The sequence below is a fragment of the Thamnophis elegans genome, chromosome 1, assembly GCF_009769535.1.
Source record: "Thamnophis elegans isolate rThaEle1 chromosome 1, rThaEle1.pri, whole genome shotgun sequence".
Taxonomy (NCBI): domain Eukaryota; kingdom Metazoa; phylum Chordata; class Lepidosauria; order Squamata; family Colubridae; genus Thamnophis; species Thamnophis elegans.
In genome coordinates, this window is record NC_045541.1 from 112,387,655 (window position 1) to 112,408,951 (window position 21,297).

At 40.1% G+C, this 21,297-nt stretch overlaps 1 protein-coding gene across 1 annotated transcript in view; it reads left to right on the plus strand.

Moving 5' to 3' along the window:
* Window positions 1-6,244: 6,244 nt before the first annotated feature.
* GALNT16 (polypeptide N-acetylgalactosaminyltransferase 16) overlaps window positions 6,245-21,297 on the plus strand; it is a 181,507-nt gene continuing 166,454 nt past the window's right edge. Inside the window, exon 1 of the mRNA XM_032221458.1 lies at window positions 6,245-6,499. Coding sequence (XP_032077349.1) covers window positions 6,293-6,499 — 207 coding nt within the window. The 5' untranslated portion in view covers window positions 6,245-6,292. The remainder of the gene's footprint in view (window positions 6,500-21,297) is intronic.

Here is a 21,297-nt window from a genome sequence, read left to right on the forward strand (position 1 = left end):
GAGAAAGATCTTTCTCTGATCCAAAGCCTTTTACAACTCTAAATATAAATATGATGATGTCAATATGAATCTGTATCCTGTACTATACTGGAAGTTGAACTATTTTAACAATGGCCAAACACATTCCCTGCATTATAGCCAGATAGGTATCCAATCATCATACTCTGTGTAACCTATGCAAATTTTCCAGATGATTTGGAGAGAAAACTGTATGGAACCCATTGGTACCTATATGAACTCATTGCACAATATGTAGCCAATCTACATATTGCAGAAATGAGTTGTAGGCAACTGGACAGAAAATCCTGGTGAAAGACTCTCCATTTAATTAATTCTGCTTGAACCTCCAAGATCAGATTTCTTTATCTCTTACTCTCTCTCTCTCTCTGTCACTCTCACATTCTCTATGACTTACTGACGGTCATGAACTCTTGGATTGTCATTGGAATGATCTAAACTCAATGTTTTCCACTTGAAAATTGGGCAAATATTTTCTTCTTATTGTGATTCTTGACTGCATTCAAAGGATATGTCCATCAACACACCTACACACTCACTCACACATATAAAGAGAGAGAGAGTGGGCCAGGCAAAGAAAAACAAAGTTTATTAGTAATTGATAGCTTGTACTACTGATTATTTGTAGCAAGGCAAAGCTAAAATGCCATCTGTTAAAGCCAGCTATTGTTTTCTGGACACATTCCAAATGTGTTTTGGGAAGTAAGATGTTCTACAGTGAACACAATTTTAGAAGCTATCAAATAAATGTTAGTTTCTCCATTCTTTTGTGCCTTTTTGAGTACACATGCCATAAGCATTAGGACATAAATCACTATGAAAATCTTAGAATTGAAATAGAAATAGAATTGAAATTGAAAATATATAACAAGGCTTTTTAGAAGCTTGTTTCGAAATGCACTCAAGATTCAAGACTACTTACATTTAATAAGGTGATTAGGATAATACAGGAAAATGTTAAGCTTTGAGGACAGCTATGCTTAAGCGTGGCTTTGTGTAAAACAAGACGAAAGGACTAAGGGGGACCTTAGATTTAAATATTAAACTACATTATCCCTTGAAATTCCCCATGGTCTCCTCTCTGTTTTCAAGGTCCTTATTCTGCTATGGAGCTTTGGGGTTCTATTGTGTTATCAGCATTTAATGCATTTGCATATCTCTTTAGGAAATAGTCTCAATATTAAGATATAGGAGATTGTATAGAAAGAGCTCACCATGTCTAGTCAAAAGTGAATTCTGCTGAATATCTAAAAAAAGGTTAAATCATGGCAATTAGACCAAAGTTTATTAAAACTGAGACGTTTCGTTACTCATCCAAGTAACTTCTTCAATCAAAATGAAAATTTTGGGTCAGCAAAGAGTTAGAGAGTAGTTGGAATCGATCAACCCTTGCCATATGCACTGGGGGCAGGGGGTTTCTCCCCAAAATGTAAATGAAGACTCTATCATCCATGCCAAAAGTATCTAGATATCCTGGATGATTGAGTCTTCCTTTACATGAATCCTGCTGAATTCCTATGTAATCTAGCCATACATTCTTGGAAGTCAGGGTTTTTTCATTTAATGGGTCTGCTGTCAGAATCGTTGTCTTCGGGATCTTTTCAAAGCTGATGTGGAATTTTACACATTACGATCACACAATCACTGTAAATATGTAAAGTGTAGTGTAAAGCATTTTGAAACTACCACTCATAAACCTGAAGTTTGTGTTCTAATGTAGTGATCTGAGGGCAGCCATTGTGATGCCCTATCATAATATTTTGCATATATGTTTCAGTAACATATAGATAATGCTTGCAGCCCCACCTGTTAGGAAACTGAAAATATTCTAGATCCAAGAAAGGAGAAAATAAAATATGCTACAGTCTGGACTAGCATGAAAATAAGATTGTCAACATTCATTCCACTCTGGAGGAATAAGGTTAAACTGTGTGAAGAGCAAGCAGACTGATTTTCCAAGATTTCCAGATCACTACCAAGTTTCGTGTCATCAATACCCACGCCTCTTGAAATAGAAGCAACCTTTTATTGATTGCCATCTTTGAAGCCAATTTCTCAGCCAGGAGCCATTCCTCTTCTGCCCCAACAAAAAATGGAACAGCAACAAAGCCAAAACTGATGGCTATTTGTACAAGGCAGGCAATGGCAGAAGATTCTCACACAGGGAACATATTACTTGTAAAGCTGACAAAAGAGCCTAAATGCCTTCAAAGGTTAGCTGTTTTTCTTCCTTGAGCAAGTGGAATTCTGGGGAAAGTAGGAAAGTTTGATAACAATAAATGATATTGAGTTGTATTTCTTATGTTTCACATATCTGTGCTACCTGGAGTGACTCTCCCTGGATTCTTTCTGAGGGTATTTTCATGAGATGTGTTCAAATTGCTTTTTAAAATTTCCTAGATCTCCACAATAACATCACATTAACCCTAGTAGGTGTTGTGGCAGGCCCATGTTTCTGCTCCCAATTCTTTTAAGATTTTCTGGAGTAAAAGAAGAGGCTCCTTTCTCAAGAGGACAGTTAACATAGCCATTTATTGTCACTTTGGGATGTATGTCTCCACTGCTACCTCTTTTACATAGCTTGACTCTCTAAATGACTCAGTTGGAAGGAATTGGAGAATGTGTCCCATGAAAGGACTTGCAATAAGCAAAATTCAGATGTGTTCATTTCCACTCAACAAAAATTTCCAGGAAAAAAAAAGGCTAAGGAATGGATGAGCAGCCTGTCTTCTAGTTGTAAAATTCTAGCTTCCTGCATAATGCTGAACTTAGAGCAACGTATGGTCAATCTCCATCTCTTGGACTTTTATTAGGTTTGAAAATCTAATGTTATTAACCAGATCACTTAAAGCTTCCCCACCCTCTATATACTGTATAAGCTTTCTGGATGGATCAGGTGCAGAACCTTGCTCCCCCTTTCCCAAATCTGCCAAAAATAGAATAATAGAGATTCTCACAAAACTGCTCCAAACAAATGGTAACCTTTGTGAAGTTCTGTCTTCTCTATGGCGGAAAATGGAACAAATGGGAGTACTCAGAATTTTGTCATTGCAGAACCCCAGAATTTCCCAGTCACGATGGCCAGTGTCACACTGACAAGAGAACTCTGGGGAGTTAGTAGTCCACTAATCTGGAGCATACCAGATTAGAGAAGGCTATGATAGAAAGTTACTCATTTTCTTGTAAAATAGTTTGGCGGCTGTGCTTTGACTCTTACCTGTTTTTCTGCATGCTCATAATCTCTGTGCTTGTTAGTGGTAGTCAGATTGGCAGAGGTGTGTTCTGAAGGGGAAGGAACAGAGGGGATTTTTCAATATATCTATAAAATTGATACAGATGAGCTCTGAAGAACGGGCCAGTGATTACCTTCATGTCAGGAGAAACAAAGAGGAAGAAATAAATGTGGCCAGGGCAGCTGTGCAGTCATTATTTCAGTATTCACATTTCAGCAAACTATAACTTTGCCACTGAATATATAGAGAAACACAGCCAACTTTGGCTTCCAAAATGACCTAATTGTCTGGTGAATGTGTCACATACATACTGTACATATAATTGAAGCAACTGAAATATTCACCTCTATGAATGTTCCCTTTGCATGTTCATATATGCTTCCTTTGTTCTAAGGGTTATGAAATGGGATAGACTTTCTTTATCAGAAAAGTGTTGGCAGAGAATAATCAATGGAAAGATCCACCCACCATTTTGGTGTTTTAGAACTTCAGAGTTTAGTTGCCATATCTATTGCTCTTATTGTTGCTGTTCTTGACCTTTTAAAAAATATATACCTTTCTCTATATGAATGTGGATGCGTTTTTAATACAGTTTTTAAAGTTCTCACAGACTGTAGACAACTAAAAAAAACCTCTATTATCATTTAAAAACAAAAAGCCAGCGTTGCTGGGTGAAGAATTCTGGGAGTTGAAGTCCATAATTCTTAAAGTTGCCAAGGTTGGAGATCCCAACTCTAAGCAACAAGTCTCCTTAAGACCTTTGCAATGGGGAAGCTGAGCAACTGGAATTCAACCCATGTTTACTTTTTTAGTGATTCAGGACAATTCAGATAATGATGACTCCAGATAATGATGTAAACTGAGGGTTTTACATGGGTAAAATGTTTGTCATTCATAGAACTGGATCCCTTTTTCCTTCAGTAGATATTTTTAGAATTCTCCTGAGCATAAGCCTTCGGTCACAGGATTGAAGTCTTGTTGGTCATAAACGGACCACAGGTCTCTTTCCTGTTTCTCCAGCAAAAGGTGAACTCTTTTAGTGCCATCCTTTTGAAAGCTGTTGAATTCACTCCTTCCTCTTCCTCATAAAGTTACCTTCCCAGGGGAATGTGTTTGCTAGTTGCCTCCAGCTGAGACAAGAGTCTGAATCACATCTGAATCATCAGTATCACAAAGGCCCTTCTCTCTGCAATGACCCGCTTCAGCATTTTCTTTTAGAAGTGGAGTTTAGGCCCTTTTCCTCAGGAAAGATGAGGATGCTGCTTTATTATAGGCATCAATCTTCCTCACCCTGAAGTGCTTTCGACTTCAACTCTCTTAATTCTCAATGAACTCAGTCCGAGAATTGCCAGAACTAACCATCTAGTGAGGTCCAGATTCCAACAGTTGTCCTATTTCATTTCTAGGGACTTCAGTGGAGCAGAAAGTTTTCATTTATTTTAATGACATTCGATGGGGACGCAGTGGCTCAGTGGTTAAGACACTGAGCTTGTTGATCAGAAAGGTCAGCAGTTTGGTGGTTCAAATCCCGAGTGCCACGTAAGGGAGTAAGCTCCTGTTTCTTGTCCCAGCTTCTGGCAACCTAGCATATCAAAAGCATGTAAAAATGCACGGAGAAAAAAAGGAGCCACCTTTTGTGGGAAGGTAACAGCATTCCATGTGCCTTTGGCATTTAATCATGCTGGTCATGCCTTCCCAGAGGGAAGGAACTACTAGTATTTCTGGCGGTTCGGATCCCTAATGCTGCTAACGGAGTGAGCTCCTGTTACTTGTCCCAGCTTCTGCCAAACTAGCAGTTCAAAAGCATGTAAAAATGCAAGTAGAAAAATAGGAACCACCTTTGGTGGGAAGGCAACAGCGTTCCGTGCGCCTTTGGCGTTTAGTCATGCCGGCCACATGACTTTGGACAGCGTTGGCTCTTTGGCTTTGAAATGGAGGTGAGCACCGCCCCACATAGAGTCGGGAACGACTAGCACATATGTGCGAGGAAACCTTTACCTTTACCTTAACGACATTCAGGATTGAAATTCAACAGCACCTGTCAGTAAAGACCCTGAATTTAAATTAGCCTGTAAACATCCCCCACTTCTCAATTCAAAGAGGTTCTTGTTAACACTGATGGGAATTCAATCTTTGGATATTGCCGACTGCTGGATTCTGAGGCTGCAGGATTACATCCAAAGTATGATGGCAAGATATTGTGCATCCTTTGTAAGCAGAAGTCTAATATTCCAATTGTTCCTGCTTTCAGTGTCCCTGTTTTTGAACACTTTGGGTTAGCAAGGGTAAGCTTTTCTCTTTCTCTAGGGACTTGGTTTGTCCTATAGCCCACCATGATCGGAACTGCATCTTGGCCCCCTCTTGGCATCGGACACATTTGATATCAACTGTGGGCAAATTATAATGGTGGCTTTATGAATGAGCCCACCAGCAGCGGCACTCGAGCGTGGGAGATGACTTTCCACGGCAGCCTTTAACAGCACTCGCTGCTGCTTCAGGAGAATTTAGGAGAGCATCACAATATACAACCCTCCCCACTCCAAGTCTTTTCAAAAGCCTTGAAATGAAAGCCTATCCAGCCTTCCCCATTGCCCCCAACAGGATAGGGGGAAAAAAATCAGGAAGGCGATAACACAACCGCCACTGCTTGTTTGAGCGATCGGGGCTGCGCGCGATAAACTGGTCCCGGGGACCGACCCAGATTGGATCCTGCAAGCGCTTGGATGGCTGAGTAGTCCAAGGGGTGAGCAGATATTCGTAGGTCTCATCGAAGGCGTTAGGACCCGGAAGACCTGCCTCCCGCTCTCTTCCTCTCGGTCTTCCTCGGTATCTCTCTCACTCTCTTTTTCGCTCTGCGGGACTCAGCCGGGAGACGAGAGCGCCTACAAACAGCTGTGACCGCTCGAGCCAGCCAAACAGGGAGGGAGGGAGAGAGACTCGGGTGTCACCATCGCTCTCGCTGTCTTTCTCTCCTCGCCTCCCCGAGAGCTGAACCTCTTTTCAGCTGACTCGGAGCTCCCAGGCAGCCCGGAGGTCCCGCAATGAGGCGGATCCGGGCTAATGCCATTGCGATCCTGACCGTAGCCTGGATCCTGGGCACTTTCTATTACTTGTGGCAGGACAGCAAGCCTCATTCGGCCGCCTCCAGCCGGTCTCCCAGCAGCGGCGGCGGCGGCGGCGTGAAGAGCGGGCAGAGAAGCTCCGGCAAAGTCGAGCTCCATAAAGAAGAGAGGACCGTCCCCCTTCTCGTAAGTGCGGCTTTGCCCCTCTTCCCCTTCCCTTGGGCTCCCGGAGACCGGTGCTCGCGGTGTGTTGGCCATTCCCGCGGCTGCCTTGCTGCAGAAGCAGATGCTGCGCGGGCGTGGGAGGGGGGGAGGAAGTGCGTGGAGGTGTGGAAGCGTCGGCCGAGTTTGCGGGGAGGTTGGCCGAGGGGATGCTGCTGGCGAGGAGGAAGAGATGGAGTGGCAAAGCGGTGGGGGGGGGCGGAGGGGGGCAGCGTAGCTCGTGCCCGGGTCTTGCTGTATTTATTCCAGCATTTTTCCCGGTAACCATGGCAGCATTTACAACTGGGGATGAGCTACGAAGTGATGGGGATGGCGAGGGAGAAGCGGGGGGGGGGCTGGGAAGGGGTCCCGCGCCGCGCCAAAGTCTTGCGACTGTTGTTGCTCGAGTTGTCGGCACCAGGCTTGGGAACCGGCGTGCGGGGGATGGGATGAAGCCGCCTCGGAGGAAGAAGCGGGCTGGCATTGGCGAGGTAGCTTGTCAGCGACATCAAGAGATGCGGTTTGCAGAGCGAGAAGAGGAGAATAAGGATGGAACACACTTGTGGGATCGAGCCGGGATCGGATTGAAAGACGGGTGGGGGGCGGGTGGGGGGCGGCTAGAGTGGAAGAAGGTCCTGGTGTCCCAAGACGTGATGGGGTCCGGCCAGAAGCCTTTTCCCGAGGGGAGGAATCGTCCTGGTTTCTGCACACTTCCGAGACCGCCACACAGGAAATTGGCAAGATCTGAATGATCGCTGAAGCTGCGGGATGTGAAAAGGGGAGTTAATTAGGCGGTAGCTTTGCAAATTTCGATTCCAGATGTGAGCTTTTTCCAGCGATGCAGGAGCAGAGAGCTTATGTACCTCAAAGTTCATCTAGTTGTACCCGAGATATTTATTTCCAAGGCATTCAGCACTCGCATTTTGTAGTGGGGAAACAATATACTTCTTCCAAATATAAGGACATTAGTATTTACTCTTCAAAAGAGAGTCCGAGCAAAAATAGATTTAAGATTAAGATAGGTTTATGCCAATAAGGAGGGCGCGCGGGGGGGGGGGAGTAAGTAGGAGAGTTGCATTTCTTTTCTTTCTTTTCTTAAAACACATGAATTGGGACTTACAAGATTTCTCAGGCCAGCAGAGAGTTTCAGAGTAAGCAAGCTTTATAAACCTCCTTGCTTGCAAATGAGTGAATTATTGCCTTCCTCTTTCTGAAATCCTCAGCACAGGTTCAATTTCTCTAACATCACCAGTTTGCAGGGAGCTGGGTGTGTGGGGAGAATAACAGATGAAGGAAAGATCTTTCCCAGCCATTGAAGAGCTGGGGCAATAATATGAATTAATGGCAAAACTGGTTCATTGCGTAATACCAGACATTCAGAATTACTCAAAACACCACCAATTCATCTACATTTAGCTGATTACACAGCCCTGACTGCTTCCCTGGCAAATATAGATAGATTTTTCATTAATCACATATTGAATAGAGAGGCTGTGCTCATCTGATAGTTAAAACAATAGGATATTCTTGGTTATGACTAAAGGGGGCGTAAGGACCACAGACACCCAAGTAAGTCTGTCCCCACATTTAAAGTAGTTGCTAGCTGACAGCTCGCCATTTCTGGATCCCCTCTGTTTGGGGGGGTGGGGGCTCTGAATCCTCTGCAAAGGCTGCACTCTGCTCCACCATAATGCTGTTGCAACAAGAGGGCACTTCTATTTTGGGCATGGGAAAATTATGAGAATCTTTCATCTCTATTAGAGATGCAGGCTTTCTTTTTCATAGAGATCTGCTTCTTTGGACTACAAGATACCCTAATCAAAGTAATCTGTTCACTAAAATTACCAGAACATCATTGGAATGACCTGGCTAAAAGCACTTTAGAAATTGTATCCCATTTTCAGTGGATCAATTTGCTACCTAGATGCAGTGATTAAAATAGTGACAGGCAATGGGTCTTAAAAGCAAAATCACTGTAGATCAGCAGCTTGGGATCATAATCTTGTTAGTGATGGACATGGTACTGTCTACTCTCTGTGCTTTGTGTAATAAACTATATATAGCATACTTTTCCTAGGTGTTTCAATGAGTTGTGCTGTACTTGCATTATGTAATGGAAAAATTGCAGTATATCATTTTCCTCCCATAGCTATGATACTGGGGGCACCCATTGGATGGAGGGTGGGGCTGTCAACAGAATCAAAATGATGATTGGGCAATGAAAGCCCATCCCTTTTACGCACACATTACATGCTTGTAAGAAGAGGTGGAACTCTAATTGCCTGATTACACCCACCCTCAGCATTCCTATTAACAGAACCATCATTTACCCAGAAATTATACAGGTAGTTCTCAACTTACAGCCATTCATTTAGCCACCATTTGAAGTTACAATAGTATGAAAAAGGTGAGTTACAACAAATACTTGCACTTACAACTGTCACAGCATCCACCAGGTCATGTGATCAAAATTCTGGTACCAATTGTGGTTGTTAGTCAAGGATTACCTGTATACACTAGTGATCTATGAATTTTCAAAGGAGAATTCAGTTTAGCTTGCCTATTTCTATGGGACAAAAATGTAGGGGATTTTCTTAGACTCAGTACTTGCCTGTAGTAATTATTTACTATTTACTATTTTCAGATAAACATATATTTTGTACATAATATTTTTTTATTCTGAAGGATGAAATTTATGGAAAATGATTATATGATTATTAGTATTATATAGAATGCACAAAAGTATTTGATTTAGTTTCAAACTAATCTGATTTCACAGTATTCAGAAAAATTGATTCATAGAATTTATATTATTCTTAATTTTAAAAACCACATCTAATCTGAACCCATTCCCTAACTTCTTTGTCTTCTGCCTTCACATTGTTCCTTTGCTACAGTGTTTCTTAACCTTGGCCATTTTAAGATGTCTGGACTTCAGAATTCTTTGGGGGAATTCTAGGAGTTGAAGACCAGCACATCTTAGAATGGCCAAGGTTGAGAAACACTACTTTAGTTAGAATTTGTTCTAGCTGAGCCGTCATGTCTGAGTGCTGCTGGCCTTCAATCTTTCCTTGTGCATAAATAAGTTGACCTACTGGGACAAAGGCCTTTTCTTTCTTCATTGTGGTCTTCTTCATTATTTCTCCATCAGTCACTTTATTTAATTGAAATAAATACATATTATGTTTAAGGTGAAGATGCATGATTTTTATCTTTTTTGTTTTTCTGGGTAGCTGATTTGTTTTGGAGGCTTTTTCCAGAGGATATGTAGTATGGTTGCCACAATACAGATTGCAAGCATCAAGCTACTGAAAAGTCATATCCCTGTTGCTGTGCCCTCAAACAGTTGTGCTTCTACTGATTCTGGGAGTGCACAGAATAGTTAATGGGGTTACACTGAGATGTAATGGAAATAACAACATAACCTTTGCCGGCAGTAGTGCTGCCACCTTGCTTGAAGTGGAGGAGAAGGGAAATGGATCAGCTTAATAGCTGGAACTGAAAATGTCTTAGATTCAAACTGGGAACTCTTATAGGCCAAGTCAAATAAAGAAACCATGCTTTGCGAAAGAGAAGAGTACTATGGAACACACATTCATAACGTTGCAGTCTAAAATTTGCAAAGCTGCATGAGAGTTAAAATGGGCTTTTGCACTTTTTAAAAGGCAAACTCCAGGCTAAAAGGCCTTCCTGGCATAGCTGTGAAATTATCCCTTAACACCCAAACCTGGTAAATTACCCTAAATTGGGTAAAAGTGGTCTTTGTTTGCCTGACTTGCAAACCTAAACACAACAGAGACATTTCAATTGATTTTAAATTCACCTACATGGGGTAAAAAGGACTTCCTGATAAGCCGTTTTGGATAATGAGGGAAAAGTTTGGGAAGCGCTGCCTTAACGTTTCAAGAAAAAGAAATGAAGCTGGATGAAGTGAAGCAGTGAAGGCCAAAGAATAATCAGATAAGCATGAACTTAACCATTTTTTTTAAAAAAAAATAAATTTTCTGGCAATGTTCTTTGGAAAATGGAACGACTAAATCAAACTCCAGACAGAAGCATGGCTGTGTTTGATAAGTGTAAAAGAACAAATGTATTTAATGGGGAATAAGCTGCTTAAGTACGATTTCTTAGATTCTGTAATTTGGGTGGTAGGTGGGAAAGTGTCCTTGTTTCAAAACCTTATTTCAAACTGAACATGCTCAGATCAGGAAGGGATTAAGGGGAAACCCTTATTAAGCTTGTAGACAAGGAGACTTTAGATACTGTTTTCATTCAGAAAAGCTACCCAAAGCTGATTGTTCTAGAAAGCAAGCATGCTTTTACTATGCTAGAGGATGTTTCAGCTAGAATTGCTTCCCTTGGTGGGTCAAAAGCTATGAAACTTTTTGGTTGTGTGTTTGGTATGTGTATCTGTGTGTGCTTTGTTCTTTTATTTCTATTCTACTTCCATAATCTTGTAAATTACTTAGAAGCTTTTCAAAGTCAGGGTCTCATACACTACAGAAACAAAAAAAACCCATGTCATTTAAATATTGAAATGACATATTCAACTTACGACACAATTGTTGCCAAGTGAGACATTTGTTCAGTGAATTTTGGCCCATTTTACAATCTTTCTTGCCACATCTAAGTGAATCACTGCAGTTGTTAAGTTAGGAACAGGGTTGTTAAGTGAATCTGTCTTCTACATTGACTTTGTTTGTCAGAAGGTCACAAAAAGTGATCAAATGACCTTGGGACACTGCAACCGTCATAAATATGAGTCAGTCATAAATATGAGTCAGTTGTCAAGCATCCAGATTTTAATCATGGGACCATGGGGATGCTGCAATGGTCGTGAGTGTGAAACACCGTGGCAAGTTCCTTTATTTCCAGTGCTGTTATAGCTTTGAATAGTCACTAAACAAACTATTGTAAGTCGAGCAGTACCTGTATTTGTTTGGCCAAGGTGGCGCAGTGGTTAGGGTGCAGTACTGCAGGCCACTTCAGCTGACTGTTATCTGTAGTTCAGCGGTTCTAATCTCACCGGCTCAAGGTTGACTCAGCCTTCCATCCTTCCGAGGTGGGTGAAATGAGGACCCAGACTGTGGGGGCGATATGCTGACTCTGTAAACCGCTTAGAGAGGGCTGAAAGCCCTATGAAGCAGTATATAAGTCTAACTGCTATTGCTATTGCTAAATATTAAAACAAAATAGCACTTACCCCTATTTAAAATAAAATAGCCTATTTTGTCAACCTCTTGTACAAAAGGGGTTTTATACAACAGAAAGGTGAAAAACTTCGCAACCGTATAAATCAGTAAAAAGTAAGATTACAAATAAGTAGCGTCAGTTCATCCTAATCGGCATCTTATTATAGCCCAGATCCACACATGATGTATCATTCACTTGTTGACTTGACATAATTTCCGGTAAAAAAAACACTCCCTGCCCTCCCACTAACTACTTTATGATAATTTTCAGACCATTTATGAAGATAATATTGCAATACAGTGATTATTTGTAGATATGACAATCACTTATAAAAAGCTGCTGTGAAAAAGGCAGACATGTTGGATACATTTTCTGAAGGGATTAAGGAATTAAGATTTGATTTGCTGATAAAACCAATTTAGGAAATTAAGTAGAAAGTTGATAATGACCAAAGGCAGGATGAGAGGCAGAATGCAACAATCTCTGCTTCCCCAAAGTGATTATTCAGAAGGACAGGATGTTAAAAGTACAGTGACTGTGAAGAATGGATGGTTTTCATTTCTGCAGACTGAAAATTAGGCTAAAGAAACAAACGTGTTAGAAACTGGAGCCTGCAACTTCAGGGCCATTGGCTGCCAAACACATTTGGCCTTTCTCTCTAGCACCTACTTTTCTCTCACGCTTACAAGGGAGGTGCTTTGTTCTCATGTCACAGTAGGTTTTGCACTATACTATTTGCCATACCAGGGTGTCCACAGGAATTTTTTTTTAAAGGCAGCTGTGACTATTCAGTTGTAGCAACACATGTAAAATGAGGCAGGGTTTTGATTACATTATTGTAGCTGCCATCTTGACTTTTTTTAAACTCTTCTGCATGTGCCCCAAGTCACATACTTATTCAGCTAAGAATACTGATAAAGGAGGCAATGAATAATAACTTTAACAGCAATATGGCAAACACCAGAGTGAAGTACAAGTATTTGTGTCTTTAAGAATGTAGAGGTGGTATCTGAATATAAATATTTTATATATATAGTGGCTAATATAACTGCCCGATATGTAATACAGCCCAAGTTTGATTCCCAGTAAGGGTATGGCTAGCTGATGAGAGCTAAATAGCTTGAAATAGATCTATACTAGTCTCCCTTTATTTATTTATCAGCACAAATGCAACACAAATGTAACAAAGGCAACAGTAAAAATAATGGCTTTCTGTCGTGATGGTCTCTTGTGATGAGCCGATAGATAGAGAAAGGAAGCAGTATGCTTCCTCCCAGATTTGGGCATATCAGGGGTTGTGACACAATACATACCTATTTCCCTGGCCTATCTGATAAAGGAATAGAGCCTATGGCTTAGCGGCTAATATAGCTGTCTGATATGTAATACAGCTCAGGTTCGATTCCCAGTAAGGGTATGGCTAGCTGATGAGAGCTAAATAGCTTGAAATAGATCTATACTAGTCTCCCTTTATTTATTCATCAGCACAAATGCAACATATGTGCTGATGAATAAATAATGCAACACACACACACACATATAAATGTGTGACTGAAGAACATAAGAAAGAGAACTCATCATCAAACATTATGATCCCACAACTTTCTTCAGTGATTGTTTATTCTCATAAATATGTGTGTGTGTTTAATGGCAAGTCCTGAGAAGCAATGAACAAGAAGTACATTTTAGAAAACTACTACCATTGCAGAATCAGAAGAAATGTCAGTGTAGATCCAGCCTAGGAAAAGATTTGGTTAAAAAGGAAGGTATCCTATAAGTGGAAATGCTTTAAAGTAGCCTTCCCAAACCAATGCTCTCTCCAAAAGTTCAAGATACGCCCTTTCCCTACTGTATCCTTAGACAGCTAAGCTGTGGCTAGTCAAACTAATCATAAGAAGGCAACTTGATATGATTTCTATGCTAGCTTGGTGCGGTGGATCTCTGTACTAGGAAGCAAACAGAACCTGTGGATCTTATTTCTGCTGAGGAGGTTGCTGATTACACATCCAAAATATAATTCTGCTGAAATGTTTTATTATTTATTGAATTTATATTGCCACCTATTCGCCCATGGTGACTCAAGATGGCTTACAGAATATAAAACCACATTTAAAACAATAAAACTAATAAAAAGAATCAAATAAATTAATATAGTATAATATAATAAAATCACCACCCATCACCCATCCCCTGCTCTGGCGACAGCAGAACATACGAGCCATTTAATGGGCTCCATCCTGCTCTGGGTCTCGAGGACCCGCTGGCAGAACCAGGTCTTCAGCGCTTTCTGGAAGAGTATTAGAATGGGAGCCTTTCTAATCTCTGGGGGAGTGATGTTCCAAAGAGAGGGAGCCACCACGGAGAAGGCCCTTCTTCTGGGTCCCACAAGGTGTATCGCCCTTGGGGATGGGACCTGCTGCACAGTGGTGGGATTCAAACTTTTTACTACTTGACGCTCTCACCATTGTGCAAAATTCTGTGATTATGACAATAAACAGGTTACTGGTTTCCATTTTAAATCATGAGAAAAAGGGAAAAAAGCCTATGAAAATTTGTAGAAAATTTGGGAAAGAAGCAACACTAATTTAGATCAGTTGTTCAGGTTCTATTTTGGTTTTTAAGTGAAGAAAATTTAGAATGATACCTTTAATGATATCTTGACAAAGACCTCCTAAAGCATTTTATTAACAAAGGCTAACATGAAATCGAGCCTTCTCTCAGTTACTTGGCCCTATCATGGAGCTAAATATTAGGTATCATTCTAGATAGCAGATTTATTGGACAGATTGGCCACAATGGGTGGAGATTATGGAAATTGAAGATCAGCACATTTGAAACAATGCGTGCCCTAAACAATGATAACATTCAGTTTGTTGACCTTTTACAGATCTATCTTTCTAATAGCATACATATACTGCCTTAGACATATTTAAAGATGTAATTTATACATTGCCATGTCATGGCTTTTCAGGACATCAAAACCCATCTGCTTGAAGCAGCCTTATTCTTTCCTTGATATCAACAATTGGAATAAGGCAGCAATTTTAATAAAGACATATTTGGAAATAGATGAGCGATTGGGATAAGTCTGTGAGGAGACACATTCCTTGCTCCATGGAGGAAGAACAAGATGTTTTTTTTTAAAAAAGTGGCAGTAGTAAAATCTATAGTTGTCAAGGCCAAGTCAACAGACAGACAAGATATGGTCTTGCAAAACTTCTTCAAAGCTACAATGACTTTGGTTTTTATTCCCTCCCGTCTTTGTCACTGTACAATCTACCTAATGGGAAATCAGCAATAAGATTTTATAGCTGGAGAATCAAAGTTGTTACTAATACCACAGGAATGCAGTAGTAGTCTCAATGTGAGGGGGAAAAGCTTTTGAAAGGGAAGCATCTATGCTTAGAAATGGTTGAGAAAAACATACAAAGTTCTGCTAAAATTGCCAGATATTGAACTCAAAAAATCCTTCATAGCTTTAGGACTGGAAGAGAACAAGAAACTTTGTGCTTAGAAAAAACTAGAAAACCAAAATGCCCGGAGGCTGCACCAAACAACTGAGTAGCTGTTCTATTCATATCAAATGTTGGCTGGCTGTTTTAATGGATAATTAAAAGGACTTTGTACATGCCCTAAGGCACATGTATTTTGATTTAGTTAAAAGTATTTATTCACCTGTTGCAATGTTGCAATGTTCTAGCTCTGGGCATAGATTTGGGCCCCTGTTCTAGACAGTTTAAGCTTAATTGACTTCATAAAGTGAGATAGGTTTGCACAGATACAAATTGAATATATATGTTGTATGTGTTTCTGAATCACTTTCCCCTCCAACAAATCTGGATTTCTGCACAATTCCAAAGATTTTCTGTATGGGAAACACTATGTATGGGAGTCAAGCTATTCTCCAAAACACTTGAGGGCAGGACAAGAAGCAATGGGTGGAAACGAATCAATGAGAGAAGCAACCTAGAACTAAGAAGAAATTTCCTGACAGAACAATTAATCAGTGGAACAACTTGCCTCCAGAAGTTGTGAATGCTCCAACACTGGAAGTTTTAAAGAAGAGATTGGACAACCATTTGTCTGAAATGGTATAGGGTTTCCTGCCTGAGCAAGGGGTTGGACTAGAAGACCTCCAAGGTCCCTTCGTTGTTCTATTCTATTTTGAATCTTTTCCACATCTTTCAGAATCACCAGTGTGATTCTTTTAGATCAGAAGTGTCAAACTGGCAGCCCGTGGGCTGGATGCATCACACACAAACCACATGCACCCCCGGCTCTGCAAAGGCAAAAAAGGTGATGGTACGTTGACACCCATATTTTTTGATCATCCATTGGGTCAGAGGACATGAGAGGGGTCCAATCTGAAATTTAATATTTGAAATAACTAGATGCATGCAGAGGAACTGCAGAGCAGGTGTGTCAAAGAGGTCAAGATAGAGGCAGCAAATACATGATTGAAACCACACCTCTTTTTTGTTGCATGAGCAATGCATATGAAAAGGGGTGGGCATGATTGCAGCCACCATCTTAATTTTGTTGATTTCACCCCTTTCCTCCCACCCCACCTCTCTTTGGATCAGTATTTTTAATTCAAGACTGCAAAGCAAAGACTCAACACTTGGTGACACTTGTTATTTCAATATTTCAGATTTCTTCACACAGTCCCAATTATTGAACTATTAAATGAGCAAAAAAACAAAGGAGGAAATTTTTTTTAAGTATGGCACAAAAGAGTGTAAAGTGTCAAGGGGGTTGGCACCAGAGATGATATTCAGCAAGTTCTGACCAGTTCTGGAGAACCAGTAGTGGAAATTTTGAGTAGTTCAGAGAACCGGTAAATACCATCTCTGACTGGCCCCTCCCCCGTCTATTCTCTGCCTCCCAAGTCCCAGCTGATTGGGAGGGAATGGAGATTTTACAGTATCCTTCTCCTGCCATGTCCAACAAGCCACGCCCACAGAACAGGTAGTAAAATTTTTTGAATCCTACCACTGGTTGGCTTGTGTTCAAATGAACACTCTTCTTCTAGAGCTCTCAGTCTTGAAAAGTCCTGCATCTATTCAAAGAATAAAGTTATAGGCATTAATCTTTTGGTAAAAAACGGTTGGGGCAACAGATTAAAGGCAGCATCAGAAATAGAACTCTTAGACATAGCAATCTTCAGCTTTGTGCCTTCCAACTGTCTTGGGATTTCAGCTCTCAGAATTCCCAGCTAATGTGACCTTTGGCTCTGCTGGCTGAAAACACAGGAAACTGAATTTCTTCCCATCTGGAGGGCATCAGGTTAAAAAAGGTTCTTTAAAATAACCAGGGACTTAGAGTATGAGAAAAATATCTGGGGAAACTTTTTTTTGAGAGACACCCCATGAAAAGCAATGGTGGATATCTCTGAGGAGGGTGTTTAAAAAAAAAAGATATCTCAAACAGTAAGGCTTTTTTTTTCTTCCCTTGTCATTATCTACCCCATGTTGGAAGTGGTACAGATACACATGGAGATGTGTCCAAGGAAGATCTTAACGCAATGACTTCAAACGATGGAAAACAGTTTTTCAAATATAATGCCCATTATGAGTTATGGTGTGAAAAAAGAGCAAAGAACTTTTCTGGTGACCAGCCAGTTTTGAAGACTCTGGAAAATTCTGGCTGCGTATGTATTACCTATCATGTATTATCTATTTCTCATAGTTACTCATTTTTGTGAATCTTTGTATCTACCTTTTCTCAGTTATGTCATTTTTCTGCTTGAACTTAAGGCTATTTTTAAAAATTTGAATGTAGTTTGGTACATATTTCTCAAAACATACACATTTATCTTGTTTTTTTTTTGCAATTTCTTCTAATATAATTTTACCTAGTTTGATGAAGATTGGCATTTGTGTATGAATATTTTGCTAACACACTTAAATATGATCTAAATATGATTTAAAATATGGTTTAACAGCTGCAGACAGGAAGGCACTAAGAGAGTGATCAATTCGGCACAAGAAACCATTGGTTGCCATCTGACACTACTGGATGACATCGCCAGATCGCGCTGCTTTAGCAGAGTAAGGAAGATACTCAGAGATGATTCGCACCCTGGTCAGTGTCTCTTTGCACTTCTACCATCAGGCAGAAGACATCAAAGTATAGCCAGCCGAACAAACAGGTTTAAAGATAGTTTCTATCCTTGGGCTGTGAGACTTTTAAATACAACCACAATCACTCCATACACACGCTAGATTTTTTTCTTTTCTTTCTTTTTTCGTTTCTGTTATAATTTTGCTCCAGTAAGGTTAAAACCAATTTTGTTGTATTTAAGTACAATGACAATAAAGATTATACTTATACTTATACTTATGATAAGCTACATGCAAAATTCAAACAGTGTGGATTTGAAATGATATGTTTTGGCTTATGCATCTGTTTTCAGTGCAATGCATGCTAAAACAATTTCTCTCCTTGCCTATCTTACACAGGTTAACCAACACATCCCTGATCATTTGAACTTTCCCCATCATCTCATCTTTTTCCACAAAGCTTCAGTTATTAACCCTTATCTAGCCTATTGTTCAATCACTCTAAATATACCATGGCACGACAAAACCGCGCTCGACTAAAGCGCGCCCGATGAAACCGCGTCGCTGATGTCATCAACAGGGCGACAACAGCGAGCGCAGAGAAAGAAGGGCGCTTTAAATAGCGCTTTTAAAGCAAGCCGATTCAAGTTAAGGTAATGGTTAGGTTTAGGGTTAGGTTTAGGGTTAGGTTAAGGGTTAGGATTAGGTTTAGGGTTAGGTTAAGGGTTAGGATTAGGTTTAGCGTTAGGTTAAGGGTTAGGTTTAGGGTTAGGTTTAGGGTTAGGTTTAGGATTAGGTTTAGGGGGGTTAGGTTTAGGTTTAGGGGTTAATTTTAGGTTTAGCGTTCACAGCGTGCTTTTTTCTCCACGCTGTTGTCGCGCTGTGATGACATCAGCTACGCGGTTTCGTCAAGCGCCCTTTAGTCGAACACGGTTTTGTGGTGGAACCTAAATATACATGTTTAACTCTTAACTGCCTATTCGGATCAGATAAGGAAAAACAATGATATTGACAGCACTTCCTTCCAAATAACTCCCCCTAACTTAGAAACGATAAATAAGCATTTTATCTAGATTCATAGCACCAGTTGCAAGGTTGCAATCCATACAGAATTTTGGTGCCTCTTGATGGTCTAGGCTGCATTTAGAGGTCCTTTCTCCATCAGGACACATTTAAAAACAACATAGAGCCGTGGTGGCGCAGTGCAATACTGCAGGCTACTTCTGCTGATTACCGGCTGCCAGCAGTTTGGCAGATTGAATTTCACCAGGCTCAAGGTTGACTCAGCTTTCCATCCTTCCGAGGTGGGTAAAATGAGGACAGATTGTTGGAGACAATAGGCTGGCCCTATAAACCACTTAGAGAGAGCTGTAAAGCAGTATATAAGTCTAAATGCTATTGCTATAGGTGGGATAAATGAAGGAATTTTGCAGTTTGTGAAGTGTATTGTTCCCTGGTGCACTGTTTATACTATTAAGGTGGAACATTTACCATAACAAAAATTCATCTTCTGGCATTTACCAGCTGAAGAGGCATAACATTTGTATTTTCATTTTGTGCAGTCATTGCTAATGTATAATGTAGCTTGGTTCCCAACTGTGCTAGTTCAATATTCTGGCAGCATATTGCAACATCACAAACAAGTGCTGTGACTTGACATGTTTAAACTCTGTAGTAATTGGCAGAAAAAGTTAACATGTATGACACAATTTTAGGTTCAATGTAAGTGGATGCGTATGCTAAGCTGTAGGAAATGCAATTTACAATATTCTGGAACATTTTGCCACCAGAAGCTATGAAAAGTGTTTATATTTATCTTATTACAATCCCTTTAATTTATCTTCATAAAACAGGACTATAGTTAGGTTTTTACTGCAAAGGCTGGTTTTAACTCGGTATTTATTCAAACACTTCTTCACTAGATGCCTCGAGACGACTTTTCTTTTCTGGTTATTGCCAGCCATATTACAGGCTTCTGCAGATGCCCTCAAAAAGTATTTATTGTTTTTCTTAAAAGTACTTTTACCCCATTCTTCAGCACAAAAGGCTCACAGAAGGGCTTACCAAGCAATAAAAAGAGAGAATTTCTGCCCTCAGGTTTACAATCTAAGAGTCAATATAAAAAAAAGCAGAACAGGAAGAAGAGGAGAACAAACAGAGCCTGCCTGCAATTTTTTAAAATAGCCAGATATGATAAAAAACAGTTCATGCACCGGTGGAACCAGAAGAAGTTAGTCCTTCTGCAGACCTGATCCAATTTACCCATCCTACTAAGTCATGTTATTATCTGTTTTCTTTAGGCTTTCCATGTCCTTTGAATGCATCATTGTGATTTGTAATACTTTGGATTATGAGTTATTACATAAGTCCATAGTTAAACAAGCTATGGTTTAGTGTGATGTGCAAACCTAGCCACAAAGAGGCTCTGCATCCTTGTTTCCTGCAGCTAGGTAGAATTCCTATTGTTAGGTAACTTTGCATGAAAAGAAAAAGGCCCAAATGTCTCCAGTCATTGAGTAGACTTAATGGGCAGGCTCTGCTTTTTTTCAGGGATTCAGATCCACCAGGCAGCAGTGCATATGATATATGGCTCTGCATGCATCATGGCATAAGGATCTTTGCAAATGGCAAATTGCAGGACTACAAAGTGAAATAAAATGTAAACAAAAAAAATGGCTGCCAACGTTTGCAAGACCTCTATTCTAGATAGATTTGATATTATGGTCTTTTCTGTTTCCCATGAATGGACACTCCCTTGAGTTTCAGATGGCCTTGACCTTATTGGTTTTCTAGAACAACTTGAAGACTGGGCTTTTTCCTCAAATGGTAGTGCCAGGAATGTAGTGGGGCTCAATGTACTTGTTTTCTGAATTGTGAGACAGTTTTGCAAGGAACGCCAGTTATAGTTTTTTTTTTAAAAAAATACTGTCTTATGCCTTTTATAATACTGTGTTATTTTATCCATGAGTTTTGTTAACCATTTAGAGTTACTTGGTTAAGGTGGAGGAACCATATAATGCATGAAACAAACAACCAATCAAATTATCCAAACAAGACTGCAATGATACCTCTTTAATATGTTTTTGCTGCCATCTTATAATTATTCAGATTTTTGCAGCCTGGCCTAAGATGCTTCCTGGACTACAATCTGTACAAATTTACATCAACTCTCAACATTTCTGGGAAGTGTTGGCTCAAACTTTAGGAAATGTCTAAATTTTTAAGATGCCACAGGTATCTTAGTTGATTTTATTATGAAAAAAAAAGATTATCCCAGTGAAAATGGGGATTCGAGTATTGTTTTTAAAACCGAACACAAGCTAGTATGAAAAAACACATTATTATTAATTACTCTTTAGCTTCATTCACTGTTCAGATGTGGGCTATAACAGCCAATTTTATCTGTGAAAGTTTCTGGAGCTCTTACAAACATAGCTGAGTCATGTCAGTGATTAAGGAAGCAAAAATGTAAACAAAACCAGTGCATAAATCTTCCTGGCCCTCTGGAAGTAATGCAGGATTGCTCCA